The sequence below is a fragment of the Poecilia reticulata genome, chromosome 18, assembly GCF_904066995.2.
Source record: "Poecilia reticulata chromosome 18, P_reticulata-male-v2, whole genome shotgun sequence".
NCBI lineage: Eukaryota > Metazoa > Chordata > Actinopteri > Cyprinodontiformes > Poeciliidae > Poecilia > Poecilia reticulata.
Window position 1 is genome coordinate 11740172 of NC_088847.1, and position 15498 is coordinate 11755669.

A 15498-nucleotide genomic window follows, 5' to 3' on the forward strand; every position below is an offset into this window, starting at 1 on the left:
TTTTTCAGATTAAAGTTTACAAGTTCGGTTTTTATGACCGTGTGGCAGGCAATAAAATCTTCTAAAACAATTCCACACTTTTCCAGACTCTTAAAGCAAATACCTCCACTCTAAAAAAACGGGGTTCATCGTCACACCTGGCTGTTTGACAGAAAATAAAGCTTCGTCAGGAGAGCTGCCAGCTGAAACAACAACATGGATTTTCTTTAGGATTTACTCACAGGGAAGTCAAACAAAACCATCACTGTCATTCAGACAGGAAAAGCAAGAGGGCTCAAATGATTAAGTCATTTACTGTCGTTTCCTAATAGTAATTGTATGCATACATAATTCAAAAAGGTTGATGCTAAAGTGTAATTATTTTAATTAAAAATAGATTTGGTTAGTATTTAGTAATTTTCATGTTTTTTCCACATGCTGAGTCCATACCAGTAAAGGAATATTCCTGTTTGAATTTATAATTAAGAATAAAACTTATTAATGAATATACAAATTAATTAGATTTTTTTTATGTATTTATAAATCAAGGCTATTGATTTATTAAAGCAAATCTCTTAGATTTCTTTACAAAAATAAAACGGTGATAAATATCCCTTATTAAGAGGTTCCTCTAGGGGGCGTACTAATGCAGCTAACACAAGTTAACAGTGCTTTGGACCCATATTGAAACGTCCAACTGAGTCAGAATAGAGATGGACAAGTTCGTTTTTAAACCCTCCAACATTTTTTTTTTTTTCAGAAAACTAGGCTAAATCAAATCAAATCAAATTTTATTTGTATAGCACATTTCAGCAACAAGGCATTTCAAAGTACAAAATAGCACTGTAAATGTACAAATAAAAAGTCTTACAAATATTACAAATAAATAACTTTTGTTAAAGTTAGACCACTAAGTCTTGATTCTACACAGTTTGCACACAAACGCTGACAAGTAGAGGAGTGTTTCATTTAAATATTATAGTGTTGCTGAAATTAGTTATGATGAAAATCAGATTATTTATTCTGTTTCAAAAAAATATTCCTTAAGTTTAAAGTCATTTCAATCCATAAACATTGCTTTCTTCCCGAAAAATACTATTTAACCTCAGTGATAAGAAAGAAACAACATAAAAAGCAAAAATAATTTTTGACAAACATAAATATTAGTTTGTTTTGAAATCTTTTTTTTTTATATTGTCAAAGTTTGACATTTAATCAAATCAAATCATTTCTGTAGGTTAGTTAAGAGTAACACAATTATTTTTATTCACCAAATGTCAGAATTATAGGAATTTTTTTTAAATATTTTATTACTCTGTTTAAATTTAAAATTTACATACATTACAATTACTGTTTGCCAGTGATGATCTCGTGACATTGTAAGCTTCTGATGGAATAATCCACACCATTTGAGTTCAATAGAAGAACATTTTGTGAATTCAAATCAGCTTTTGATACAAAAAAAAAAAAAAAATCAACAGACATCAGGAAGAGAATTATGATCCTAATCCAGTCTGGTTGGTCATTGCCTACAGGTTCTAGATGCCTGAAGGTGCCATGTTACTCTGCTATAAACTACAAATGTATGTAAAAACAGGAGGGGAATTTCCATCCATCAGGTTGTGCGTCACGGATTTATAAACATGTTTTAACATGAAATGCATCAACCCCAGAATAAAAGGAAGATATCTTGTAAAAATACTGAGTGAAAGTATTACTATCCACAAGGAAATGAGTCATGTAACTGCATGGGCTAAAAGGCCACGCAGAGAGGAAGAATCCATTATTCCAAAAGCAATATAAACATAAACATAAAAAACAACAACACACAGTTTGCAAATGGACTCAAGAACAAATACCTTAATATATGGAGAGTTGTCAATTTTTCTAATGACACTGAAAGTGAAACGTGTCGACTGCGAAGGTGCAGCAGCGTCATCGTATGGGGAGTTTTGCTGATATCTATTTTTGCTGGTGCACAAAGCAGATGGCATGATGGGCAACAAACGTCGCATGGAAACATGGTAGCAGCATTTCGAGATGTTAACTTGGAAGTTAAAGCCTGGGCACAAACGGGTCTTTTGAATTGAAAGCCAAATAATTACAAAGTAGCTTAAGAACACTACAGTTCATAAAGCCCTGATTTCAGTCATTTGGAAAATTTGTGTGCAGAGCTGAGAAGGTGGACGAGTGAGGCAGCCCACAAACCTGACCCACTTACAACGGTTCTGACAGCAGGAATGGGCCTAAATTTGAACACCTAAAATCATTAAGACAAGTCCGACAGTTTAATATTACCAAATACTAAGGGAAGCTATGGAAAGTTCTTTAAAGAAAGTAAGAAAAAATGATCCACAAATGTAATATTTTCCGTTATAGTTATCACGCCGATACTGTCCCCTGTCTATTGTAGAAATGAGAGCGGATACACACCAAAAGCAAAATCTATAAATCAAGTAAGGCACAGATTTAACCTCTTCTAAATCTTCTAAAGACTTGACAAGAAAAACAAAAAAATCACAACCAAAACTAACAAACTGGATACAGCTCGAAGAACTCCTTTTTACGTAAACCTTTGTTGAGAGTGGGACTTGCCTCACCCGAAACGAATTCAGGCAATAATGAACTCTTCTCTGGGCTCCTGCTCTGACTCGCTCTGCCTTGGCTGTTATTTAAGCTGTTTCAGCTCGCGGGGCCGCCCGGGTTCAGACAGCCAGCTCTGAGCCGGTGTCTTCCTCTGTGTCACACTGCATAAAATCTGGGTTAGCTGGAGCACAGCACCCAGGGGAGGCACTTTCTCTCTCTTATCCCTGACACGTCTTCCTGCCAAACGGACACGGGAGGCTTTGGTGGGGGGAGGAGGAGGAGAAAGAGGAGGAGGGAGGCTACTGGGTAATCTCGGCACAGCAGTCCAAATTCTGTCTGGGAGGTGGGTGGAGTGGGGGGGGCGGTGGAGAGGGGGCTTCCTGGCTGGCTTTCACCTCCCCTTTTCATCTTGCAGTCACACAGTGAGACACACGAGCAGTTATGACTGCAGATAATGTGGGTGAGGGCGTACAAGCTGCACAGTAAGTGAGGTCGTCTCGCCAGCCTTTCAGTCTGGCACCCGCTGACACCTCGGTGGCCAGGGCCTCAGAGTGTGAGGCAGCGGGGAGGGGTGAGGGTGGGCTCCAGACACACAATCTTCCTCGTCGCACATACGCCGCTCTCTACCCAGTGTCTCTCGCCGCCTTGGCAGATGTTGGGTTTGGATCGGGGCACTGAAAAATTCCTCCTCTCTCGTTCGCAGGAGCCGAGCCGGAGCGGCTCAGGCACCTGTTGCAGCAGACGAGGCGGAAGTGATCAGCGGGTTGTCTTCTGGGTGTCGGCGCCTCGGCAGCTGACCTGGGAAGAGGAGTGAAGGATGCGAAAAAGGTCATAAATGGGGTCACCGCCTCGGCGTTGTTTTACATGTTTAAATGAAGTGGCTTCTTTTTTTTTTTTTATGAAGTGTAAATAGCGTGACCCTATGGTGACCTTCGAGGCCTCCCACTGCTGTGATTTTTGTCATGTGTTATGGAATGATGCAATGAGGTCTGGCCCAAACATTCACCTGGAAACAAACACATAATTAGTTCGAATTCAGGAAAGATCTCCTGTAGCCGCCTGTGTTGCAACAAATTCGAAGACACTCAGTTATTGTTTTTCAGTTTTTTTCTTCTACTTTTTTTCTTTTAAAAAAACGGAAAAAGCCACATGGTGTTTCATTCTCATCTTTGTATATTTTGCAGGAGATGGTCTTTTACAAGTGGTGTACTAACCCTATTTAAATGTACACCACACTTTTCAGATATTTCTTTGTAAGCATTTTTTTTTGTAAGAAATTTTTCATGTAATTCCCTTCTTTGTGCTGGTCTCATAAAATCCCAGTAAAAACCCAATTCTTCACGCTTCATGTAACGTGAAGAGGTTAAAGAGACGTTTAACATCCAAATGTGGTTTTTTTTTTCATACTGACTGTACTTGAGTGCACAAAGGCGGTCAAAAATAACAATTTAGTACAAAAAAACAAAAGGAAAAAAAAAAAGTGCCCTGAGCAGCAGCAGCAGCAGTCGCCGCCACTGAGGGGGGCTGTCTGGGGAGGGATTCCCATGGCCTTACTGCCATCCAGCTGACACATCCCGCTGCTAATGAGCGCTCAGATTTACAGCTCAGAAACCATCTCTGCGCCTGTTTCAAACCTCTGCACGACTTCCACTCTCACGTTTTAGCGCTCTGCCACGCTCACTGCGGCCGTGTGTCGGAGTGGAAACATAGTTTTGCATTTCACCAAAACACTTCAATCCCCACCACAAGTAGTTAATTTTTAAGCAATACAATCTGATGTAAGGCTGGGCATGGCTGCGGCAGATTTTTTCCCAACCCCCCCTTACTCCCCCTCTCTCTCTCTCCCGCCCCCCCCCCCGTTCTTTCTCTCTCTCTCTCTCTAGCTCTGGATCCCTCCCCAGCACTCACTCACAGACTCGTGAGCGCGCACACGCACAAACACCGCTGCTCCAAAATATATTTTATTATATCCAGCGGTGGTAGGGGTGCTCAGGAGAATATACTTGATATATTTGTGTCGGGCTCTGCATTGCAGACGGTGTGTGTGATCTTGGCAGTGACACTGACAGATCCGGATTCGTGACTGATCCGGACTTGGGAGAGAGAAAGAGAGGGAGAAAAATTGGGGGGGGGGGGCAGACCGAGAAGAAACAAACAAGTAACAATGTAACTTACATGCACTCACACACCCCTTTTTTCCTTGTAACAATGTGTACGTTTTTAACGAGGGAGGGGGGCGCGCACAGGGAGAGAGACGGAGAGAGAGAGATAGAGAAAAAGGGAGGGGGTGCGTTCTGAAATAATATAGTCAGCCATTTTTTATGTAAGGGGATTTTTTTTCTTATTGGGGGGGTTGTTAAAAAATAAATATAAGAGGGCGGCCATCTTTGTTGCTCTGCCTTAGTGTAAAATATTCCAAAACGCCCCCCTACTTTTCTCCCGTGCCGATTTGAATATTAAATAAATAACACTCCATCCGCTGCAAGAATTACAGCTTCGTTGTTTTGTGTTTTATTTTTTTTTTAAACACTGAACACAAGGACGGAGCCGCCAATGACAGCAGGAATATAATAATGTCCTCTCCTCTCCGCTCCTGCGAGGAAGACGAGGGCATGGTGGTTAATTCCGAGGGAGGAGATTTTGATGAAGAAGACGACGAGGACGACGGAGCGCTGGACGAGAACGCAAGCGACATAAACTCGCCGGCGGCGCCTCGGGAAACTGCAACACCACCAGCCGCGCCAGGTACGATAGACTAGCTGCTAAAAAAGAAAAAGAAGAAGAAGAAAGGGAGGAAAAAGACAGGCGGACAGGTCGCGATCGGGAACGCGCGAAAAACATCACACGAAATAATAAAACTCACTTTAATGGCTGTAGATTGTTTTTTTTTTTTAAATTTAATTACAGAAGTAGCCTTGTTATCTGAGCTATCTCTATCCATGTCCTGGACTGTACAGTAAAGTAGCTCGGGTGCGCGCGCACACAAAAAACGCAACACGAAATAGTTTGCAGAACCTAAATGTGAATTGGGTGCCATATTTGCAGCTAGATATAAAGTAGAAGGGACGACAAACCCCCGTCATCCACTTCCTCCTTCTCACCTCTTCATCTCCCTGCAAAGTTTAGCCAAACTCGCCACAGCGAGCCCGCAGAGCCATCCTCCAGAAAGTTGCAGTTAAATCCCCCCCCACCTCTTTGCTGTGACAGCAGCTCCCTGACATGACAGGGGGACACATGCAAATGAAGACGCCGGGCTACCGCAGGGTAATAAGGTCGCCCCGAAGGTGTAGAAAAGCTGCTTCAAAAACAAAACAAACATGGACTCCCCCGCCGGAGGCTACATGTATTTGATACCCGAGGAGCTGGTTTCGCAGTGCAGTCAAACGAGGCAGAAACTATCCCCCACAGTATTTCTGTCGTATCGTCCTCTGACATACAGGTCGAAACGAGGCTTTCTTGTAAATGCCTGTCCAATTCTGTTTAACACAACTTAATGGCGACTTTATTAGACGTTAGATTGAACGACAGTGTGGCTTTAGCTTCTGTGATTGACTAGCTGAACGTGATTATTCTGGAAGTTTCTCCTGGCAGTGAACTTGCACTTTGCACTGAACGTGAACTAACGGTCGGCTGGCCAGCTTGTAACGGTAAAGGGAACAAAGATACATATTTGTTTTAAATAATTAATTAAGGTGAGCTAACTATTAAACTCCGTATGAAAATGAGTTTATTATTTGTACTAACACGTTATTGGATGTTAAAAAAAAGAGAGCAAATGTTGCCGTTTTGGCAAGCTAGGATGGTTCTAATTTCATGAATGAACATAACGGAGCAGTCCTCCATTGCTTTGTCTTTATCGCCGCGGAACCGTGCCAGACGGATAAATGAGTGTTTGTGTCGAGGACTTTAACCCGCAGGCGACCTCTCTCAGCGGCCACAGCGGTGGTCTCGGTCCCCTCTTCTCCACCACCGCTACCCCCACATCTCCATTGGGAATTGCCGGAGTCGTTCCAGTTCATTGCACTGGTGGGCCTCTCTGAATCACCGAGCCCTGCGTGCGTGCAGCGGCCGCCCCCCGGCGTTTCGTCGGCGGACCGCACTGCTGCACGGCTAGGCGGGAATCACGGAGGCTCCGGAGTGAGGAGGAGGTGGAGGGAGGCTGTTGTTGCTGCTGCGCACCAACAAAGGCGGGCACACAATAAAATCTGACTGACCTAGCTTATCAAGCAGCCAGTATTTTGGCTGCGCTTTAACGCTTTGCTTGTTTCTTGTTTAAATAGAGGCAGCTATCTCCACTTGCCTATCTGTGGCTCTCCTCCCTGCATAAAACCCAGGTCAGATTGCAGGTTAAATGGTAAAACTGAGTGGTAGAACGGTCAGACATTTTCACATAATTTATTCATTGAAAGGGAAAAAGAGATTTATTTAGTCTCACCCTGTCTTCACAGTTTAAAAATGATGAGAATTTCCTTATTTTAAAAGTTTTATGGTTTTTCAAATTTTGTCAGATTTTCTTTTTACCAATCAAATTTTATGAATATAAGTAAAACAAACATTAAACAGTATCTTGCTAAAGTAACTTTTTTTTACCCTTTGTCATGTTACAACCACAAACTTCAATATTTTTAATAGGATTTTATGTGGCAGACCACCATAAAGTATTGCATAGACCTTTTGCTGCAATTTCCCCCGCAGATCCTCAGGGTTGTCTCTACCAGCTTTTGCACATATAGACTGAAACTTTTATTGTTCTTCTTTCCAACAAAGCCCAAGCTCAGTCGGAAAGTATCAATGAACCACAGTCAGTCTTGGCTCAGAGCCTCTTTTACATTCAACTGAGTTATTCTATCACATTAATATAATTTGATTTAAATCATTATAGTTATTGCACTCCTCAAAGGTAAACCTCCACCCAGTTTCTTTCTTCTTTTTTTTTGCAGACTCCCAAAAAATAGCTGTTCAATAAAGGTCAGATGTGCCTGCTTAATAATTAGTTGACATCTCCAGGAAGTTGCAGATTTACTCAAAAGTTTTTGAAAACCATGTATGCTTTTTCTGTCACTTTACAATTTTGCACTAGTTTATGTTCTTTTAGCTATGTCAATAAAGTATATTAAATTTTGTTGTTATAACCTGACAATATCTTAGCAAGGCTCTGTTGGTAATTAATAAGTGTATTTTCATAAACCAATAATCCCTGACTTGTAGCATCTGTACCAGCTGTCAGGTCTCCTTGGAGCTCCCCAATTTTACTACGGTAATTCACCAATTGTCACCGTTCAGATAAGGTCAAAGGTCACTGAGACCTCTGCAGCTTTATCATTCAGTCTTTTGTTGAGGGCAATTATAATCAGCAGGGATTAGTCGGTTTACTGGGAAGCGTTTTGACAAGATTATTTAGCTCAGTTTGTTAGCCGTTGTTCATTTCTGCGCTCTCTTGAACCCAGACGAAGACCCGGAGATATCGGACCGCGAGGTCCCGTGCAAGAAGAAAGGCCGGCCCAAGAAGAAGAAGGACACAAAGAAGAAAGAGAAAGAGGGGAAACCTGCCAAAACAAAGAAACGCAAGAAGATTGTAAGTTTAATGGGTTACATGTGTGGGTTTTGTCACTATTCACTATTCTAACTTAAAAAAAAAATCCCATCTGCCCCTCAGGACAGCGATGTAGAGCGAATCTCAGACAGAGAAAGAGACTATGGTGAGAACTCAGACAGCATCGCCAGCGATTATGGCTCTGGCGAGAAAAAGAAAAAGAAGAAACACAAAGAAAGGAAGGAGAAGAAAACCAAGAAAAAGAAAAAAGATGACGGGGACCGAGAAAGTAGCCAGGAGGAAACAACAAAAGTAAAGATCCCTGATTTGCTTCACTTGCACAGTAGTAGTAAACGGTCTTGGGGAAAAAAACAATAATTTTTTTGTTCGATTGGTGGTTTCCTCTCAGCAGCCGATAGAGCAGAAAACGTCTGCCCAGCTGGCAAAGGAGTGGGGCCTGGAGGATGTTGATCATACCTTCACAGAAGATGACTACAGGGAGCTCACAAATTACAAAGCCTTCAGCCAGTTTATGAGGTATGGATTCTTGTCTGCTTGCCGAGGATTAACATTGAGCTTGTGGTTGCTAGTGTGGGCGACATCAAGACCGGCTAGGGCGCTTTGAGTGAGTTATACCCGGTGTGCTTTCTCAGTTATGTTGGTTGAACCATTAAAATGCTTAAACCTCAACACCTCACGCTCCAGCTGTTAGTCCTAAAAAGTCCCAAACATTCTTGAAAACACTATTGCAAATTCTTACCTGAATCAGTATTTCACCAGTTTAACAATGATGAGTTACAAAGATTTCCTTCAATATTATATTGAATCTTTAGCTCTATTTTAAGCAAGAAATACTCAAAAAGCTGATCGGTTCTATTCTTTTGAAGACTAATTTAACCTTTGCAGTGCAGCACAGCTAGCTACGGCAGGAAGTTATAAGCCATTTGACATTCAATAAGCGACTTGTTAAAAACATGGCTGAATCATGCTACTGTTAGGTTTTGTGTTTCTGTGTTGGAGCGGGTACATTTTTGGCAGTAAAGGCGTAGCTCATCTAATGCTTTTCAAGCTAATCTTATGCGTGACATGGAGAAAACAAATGCATGTGAAACTTTATTTAATATATTGTCTTAATTTAACCACTGGATCTACATCTCTCTCTGGAAAAATGTATCTTCCGGCGCACCTGTTAATGGGTAGATTTAAGGTAGGTTGATAACAGAAACAAGAACAAACTCAAACATGGCTGCATTAAACAAGAGTTTGACTATAAACACTCCAAATTATGCAAAGACATTGAAAAACAAAAACAAAAAGATGCTATTTACTCGCTGTGTCTTGTTTAACTACATCAACTAGAGATTCTGTGTCCTGCTGTGACCTGATAACTTGCTCTCTGTTTAAGCAGTTTGGAATGAAATTAGTAAAAAATTACAGCTCTGCCTCCGCAACAAGCAGTGATATAAAAGTGTGTAATCCTATTGCAAAGCTTTACTGCTCACTATGTAACCAAATGAGGCTACCAAAGTGAACTTCTGGTAATTGCTCCTGACTTCCTGTTGAACTGTATCAGGCCAGCTTGTTGAGTTTGTGGGGCAGCGTTACCAACACTGTGTGAAAAACACCCTGAGCCTCAGGCTCTGTGGGTAGCTCATACGTGTGTTGACTCTGGCACCGTAAATAATCTACAGTACCAAGTTTACGTTGGGGATTCTTGCGGCCTTTGAGATTTGGTTGTCTTGATTTGACCGAGCCAAAGCCGAGTTTGCTGACACAGCGTAAAGCCACACAGTCGGAGGACATGGTTTGAGCTCCCGATGACCGCGTGTCTTGCGACTCCTCCCAGGCCGATGATAGCCAAGAAGAACCCGAAGATCCCCATGTCGAAGATGATGACCATCCTGGGAGCCAAGTGGAGGGAGTTCAGCTCCAACAACCCCTTCAAGGGCAACGCCGCTGCCGTCGCGGCCGCCGCTGCCGCCGCTGCCATCGCTGTCGCCGAGCAGGTCTCTGCAGCGACCGCCTCGCCCGAGCCGCCGCCTCAGCCGCCGCCCATTAGAAAGGCCAAGACGAAAGAGGGCAAAGGTCAGCGGTAGCTTAAGATCTTCTTTAGTGTCCGTTTAGTGTTGTTTTTGTCGCGTAAAGATGAAGGATTCATCCAATTTCTGTACCCACTTTGTTGTTGACACTGTCCACATAGTGGTTGATCAATACATTTCCAGTTCACTTTGGATTTGATCTAATTATCTGTGCAGGTCCAGGTTATAAAAAGCGCAGTAAAAGTCCTAGAGTGCCTGACAAGAAGAAAGCCCTATCTAAGGCTAAAAAGATGGCTCCCATCCGTATTAAGCTATTACCAATAGCTGGGAAGAGGAAGAAGAGCTGCTCTGTGAGTCCGATGTTTACATTCTGCTTAACTGATGGAGATAATTTGCCTTCCTTTTGTGTTACTGGAGCGCTCACCCCCCTTCTTTTCCTCCATTCACTCTGTTGCCTCATTATTTTTTCTCCCCTCTTAGAGCGACGACATGGATGAGGAAGAGTCCGAGCAGGAGGACTCCAGCGTTCACAGCTCCTCCGTTCGCTCCGACAGCTCTGGCCGGGTGAAAAAGAACAAGCGGGGACGGCCTGCGAAGAAGAAGAAGAAAGGCAAGAGTGAGCCTGCTTGTTAAATGAATGCCACATATATTTTTTTATTTTTTTATTTTTACAATTTATCATTTTTACAATTTATAGTGAATTTAGAGTTTGGAGTTTCTGCATTAAAAATATTTGACATTGTAATTCTTACACCAGGGTGTAAAAGTTTTAAATAGTATTGAATTCAAGCATCTAAAATTAAGGCCTTCAAATGTCTTAAATTATTGGGGGGGGAAAAAGATAAGTTGGCCTTAAATGCGTTAATAACAGGTCTTAAATTTTGTCGTGGGAGGACTATTTAATCTCATATTCTATGTAGTTTTTTTTTTTTTTTTCTTGTGAGGCTTTTCTGTCGTGTTGACTCGCTTCTTCATTGCGTTGGTTGAAGCTACTGGTAACTAGCTGCTAATAAGCCCTTACCAGCTAAGCAAAGATATATTAGCAGCTATATCAGCAAGAACTATTGGTTCTGATCCCTGCAATGGAAATAGAGAGAGGAAAAAAACTAACTAGCTAAAAAAAGTGACTACTAAACTGTCTTTTTTGCGTTTGTTCTGGTTTAAGTGCAAATTTATCACCAGTTGGCTGGACGACGTTTGTTTTTTCCCAACCTGTACGAAGCTGCATTTCTGTTAAGCAGCAGACTGCAGGCTGGCTACATGAGAAGCCAGCCTGCAGATCACAATACTTTCTATAAAAATCACAATACTTTCTTGTTATTGTAATAATTTAGCCATTTGGCTGCTTGTTGAAAGTAGCAGAAACTGCAGTCGTGCATCCTCAGCTTTATTCGTCTTTCCGTTGAGTCTTCAATATTTTACCAAGTTCTAAATGAGTTCTAGCTGAAAAACAGGCTCACATTCACTGACCTGGTTAGACCTTCAATGGGTACTTTATTCTGTCATCCGCTTACATTTTCCTATGGTCTTTTTTTTATGTTTGCCTGGCAATTTGTGGACAGTTACCTAAGTGTTTATTTTTTATTTTGTTTTATGTTTCAGTTAAACGAAGCACTTTTTTCTGTCTTTTGGTTCACGTCTAAACTTTATTAAACCCTTGCTGATTGAGAAGATGTCACATTTGTGACCTTGAGATTTAAAGTGTATTCTCAGGAAGCGTTTTTTTTTTTTTTTTTTTTTTAATGCCTCATGTTTCTTTTATACATTTACCTTAAAAAGACCATTGAGAAAGAATTAGTTAAAAAATTAATACATTTCTGACACATTTTACAAATAAGGTCCACATATTTACTTGAATAACTATAGACACAATTACTGTGTGGATTTTTTATATTTTAGATGATAATATTATTGCATTTGCTTTAAAGACACCTCATGTCTTTCATAAATAAATTTGTTCTATGTGTATATTTGTTTATTTTGATGTGGTTCTGTTTCCAGTTCCAGGCGAGGAAGAAGGCGATGGCTATGAGACGGATCACCAGGACTACTGTGAGGTGTGTCAGCAGGGAGGAGAGATCATCCTGTGCGACACCTGTCCTCGAGCGTACCACCTCGTGTGCCTCGAGCCTGAGCTGGACAAGGCCCCCGAGGGCAAGTGGAGCTGCCCGCATTGTGTGAGTACAACCTGCGGAGAGAGGATCGTCTGCTCGTATTCTCTAGATCTTTATTCACCTCTAAGCTACATCACTCCTTAACGAATCCTTATTTCTAGTGCTCAGTTTCTACTTGATGCGAAATCAGGGGAGATTAAAATAGAGAAGTCTGTCGCAGCCTTCTTTGGTTCCAAAACCAAAATTTTTCACGAAGAGCCTTGGGTGGCAACAGCTGGTTTTCTCTTGGGCGCACTTCAGACTTGATTGTTTGGAAAAAATATATATGTACTTTATTTCTTGCAGAAATAGGAATACAAAACAATGACTAAATATCTCTTACAACTTAGATGAAGACCAAAAGTTAACTTAATCTGATGTTACGAGTTCACAAAGTGGTTAAAAAAAATCATTTTACTAAAAGCTCCTGTCTTCACTCCGGACATTTGGCAAACAAAAGACATCCTCCCGTTTTGGTGCTAAACTAACTTGTGCATATTCTAACGGCCCAAAGAAAAACTAAACTGATAGAGCTCGGAGGTGGGGCTGTACAGTGTGGTTAAACTACTTCCCATGTGCACCTGCTGCATCGTTTGGTTGCACTCCGAGACACTTGACCAGGGAAACGGGTCGCAGGAGGCAGGCGCTACATGACTGTCAGTCCTTTTTCATACACTGAGCCTCCTGATGGTTTGACATGAAGCACTGATCTATTTTTCATGAACTCCTCACAGAGTCTCCTGAGTCCGACTCTCTGACACCTCATGTCCCACTCACATTCACACTAAAGAGAACAGCGCATCTCAGCTGTAGCCCAGGCTCTTTTTGCCCTAGAGGCTGAACCCTTTGAGCCTGTCGCTCTCAGTTTCCTCCTCTCTCTACTACCAGGTTAAAGTAAAGAGATATAAATGACCCCAATTACCTTTTATGTCATTTTATTTATTTATTTTTGTTCTTCATGCAGGAAAAAGAGGGAATCCAATGGGAGGCGAAAGACGAAGACTTTGAGGACTTCGAGGAGGACAGCGAGGACAGAGTGATATCCGAGGTCAGCATCGGGGTTCCCGCCGGTGCGGAGGAGGAGGAGGACGACCACATGGAGTTCTGTCGGGTGTGCAAGGACGGCGGCGAGCTGTTGTGCTGCGACACGTGCACGTCCTCCTACCACATTCACTGTCTGAACCCCCCGCTGCCCGAGATCCCCAACGGGGAGTGGCTCTGTCCGCGGTGCACGGTCAGTTCACGTCGCACGAATTGCTTTTTTAACTCAAGGAAGAACTTTTGAGATTCCATTTTTGACATGTGTCCTCGCTGCAGTGCCCGCCAATCAAAGGGAGGGTCCAGAAGATTCTCCATTGGAGGTGGGGCGAGCCTCCTCCTCCCATTCCCGTCCCGCTGCCCCCGGACGCTCCTCCCGATGCCCCTCCGCTGCCGCCCATGAAGGGCAGAGCTGAGAGGGAGTTTTTCGTCAAGCTAACCAGCCAGTCGTACTGGCACTGCACCTGGATCACTGAGCTGCAGGTGGGACATCAACTTCTAGGATCATGTTTCTGGCTTTTATTGTCTATTGAATAATTATTAAGTTTGTTTAACGTAAAAACAGCCTCATACATTCTGATTTCATCTGGCCGTGAATTTTCAGCATGTTTTGCAGCAGTTTTCTTCACAGCAAGTCTCCTAGACGGTTCTTTCTGTCTTTTTGTTGTTAGAAACTTGTCCATTTCACATTAGCCATTCTAGTTTGAGAAGCAAAGCAGCTTGATAAATTCAATGAATTATTTTGTACTTATATTTTATAATAACGATTGAAAAACAGATTACATTTTCCGATACAAAAATTCTGATAAAAAATGTATGATTTTTTTTTTTATTGATATATATTTCGATTTTTTCTTCTCATTTTCCCTCCAGCTATTGGAGGCTTCCTAGTGCCCCCTGGTGGTTTAGCCTAAAACAGCTTTTTACTCCAAAAAATCCATAATATGACACAAAATAATACCCAAAGATGAAGAAGTTGATCTCTGATGATCACAGCAAACATACACTCGAGTTTTGCAAAAGTATTAATACCCTTTGACTCTGTATGAGGAGCGCCAGCAAGTCTCACATTTTCCCATATACTTTAAATTAGATGTAGATTTGAACTTTGACTGGAACATTTTAACATCTGCATAGGATTTAAATTACAGAAGAGCAGGGCTGAAACAATTAATAGGATTAATCATGATTTAAAATAATTATGATTATCTAATTTACTAATTGATTAATCATTAACTGGAATATATAATCTCTAAAAGCATGCCATTTACAGAAAGAACAACAAACTATGAGCGGCGATTAAATCTGGCGTCTTCTTATTACTCGTGTTCGTCTTTCAGCTGGAGATCTTCCACTCGGTGATGTACAGAAACTACCAGAGGAAGACCGACATGGACGAGCCCCCCAGCCTGGACTACGGATCGGGCGCAGAGGACGAGAACGGAGTGGGCAAGAGCGAGAAGAGGCGGGCCAAGGATCCCCACTACGCCCTGCTGGAAGACAAATACTACAAGTACGGAATCAAGCCCGAGTGGATGATGATTCATCGCATCATAAACCACAGGTAGGGACGACTGCACCTCCAAGAGTGTGTGAGGCGAGGAAGAAGGCTGTGCGAGACGCTGCTCACTGTCCTCCACATGTCCCTCTGCCAGCGTGGATAAAAAAGGGATGTACCACTACCTGGTAAAGTGGAAAGATCTGACCTATGACCAGTGCACCTGGGAAAGAGATGACATGGATATACCCGACTTTGAACTCCACAAGGCCAACTACTGGAGACACAGGTTGGACTGCACAGACATGCTGAACACACTGGTTCAGAAGCAAGAAAATACACAAAAGCTGATTTAAAAAGACAAAGGCTTTTTATATTAAGGGATTAATGAACGTATTCATTGTTAACTCTGCTCTATGTTACAAATTGTTCTTGATGAAATTAAGGCAGAATCACCAGAGTCTTAATGACGTCTTTGTTGTCATTCAACAGGGACAACATCTTGAAGGAAGACCCCGATAAACCCAGGAAGATGACGAGCAAGGAGGGAGACGGTGAAGAGGAGGAGTCTCTTCCCTCCCCACTCACAGATGTAGGTGAACAGTGGCCGCAGTTTGCTAAAATAAAAAAAGTGTCTGCTTCCTGAACTCTTTACATTTTTTCTGCAAAATT

The 15498-nt window shown here is 42.1% G+C and overlaps 1 protein-coding gene across 9 annotated transcripts in view; it reads left to right on the plus strand.

Moving 5' to 3' along the window:
• Positions 1-4724: 4724 nt before the first annotated feature.
• The window catches only part of chd3 (chromodomain helicase DNA binding protein 3), a 48315-nt gene continuing 37541 nt past the window's right edge, over positions 4725-15498 (plus strand). Inside the window, exons 1-13 of one of the 9 annotated variants that reach the window (XM_008435499.3) lie at positions 4725-5310; positions 8013-8140; positions 8222-8410; positions 8508-8635; positions 9945-10183; positions 10354-10487; positions 10618-10753; positions 12139-12314; positions 13255-13524; positions 13608-13811; positions 14669-14892; positions 14984-15115; positions 15319-15418. In XM_008435499.3, the coding sequence (XP_008433721.3) occupies positions 5139-5310; positions 8013-8140; positions 8222-8410; positions 8508-8635; positions 9945-10183; positions 10354-10487; positions 10618-10753; positions 12139-12314; positions 13255-13524; positions 13608-13811; positions 14669-14892; positions 14984-15115; positions 15319-15418 (2232 nt within the window). In that variant the 5' untranslated portion in view covers positions 4725-5138. The remainder of the gene's footprint in view (positions 5311-8012; positions 8141-8221; positions 8411-8507; positions 8636-9944; positions 10184-10353; positions 10488-10617; positions 10754-12138; positions 12315-13254; positions 13525-13607; positions 13812-14668; positions 14893-14983; positions 15116-15318; positions 15419-15498) is intronic. The other 8 variants (XM_008435506.3, XM_008435498.3, XM_008435502.3 and 5 more) reach the window with 8 other exon arrangements.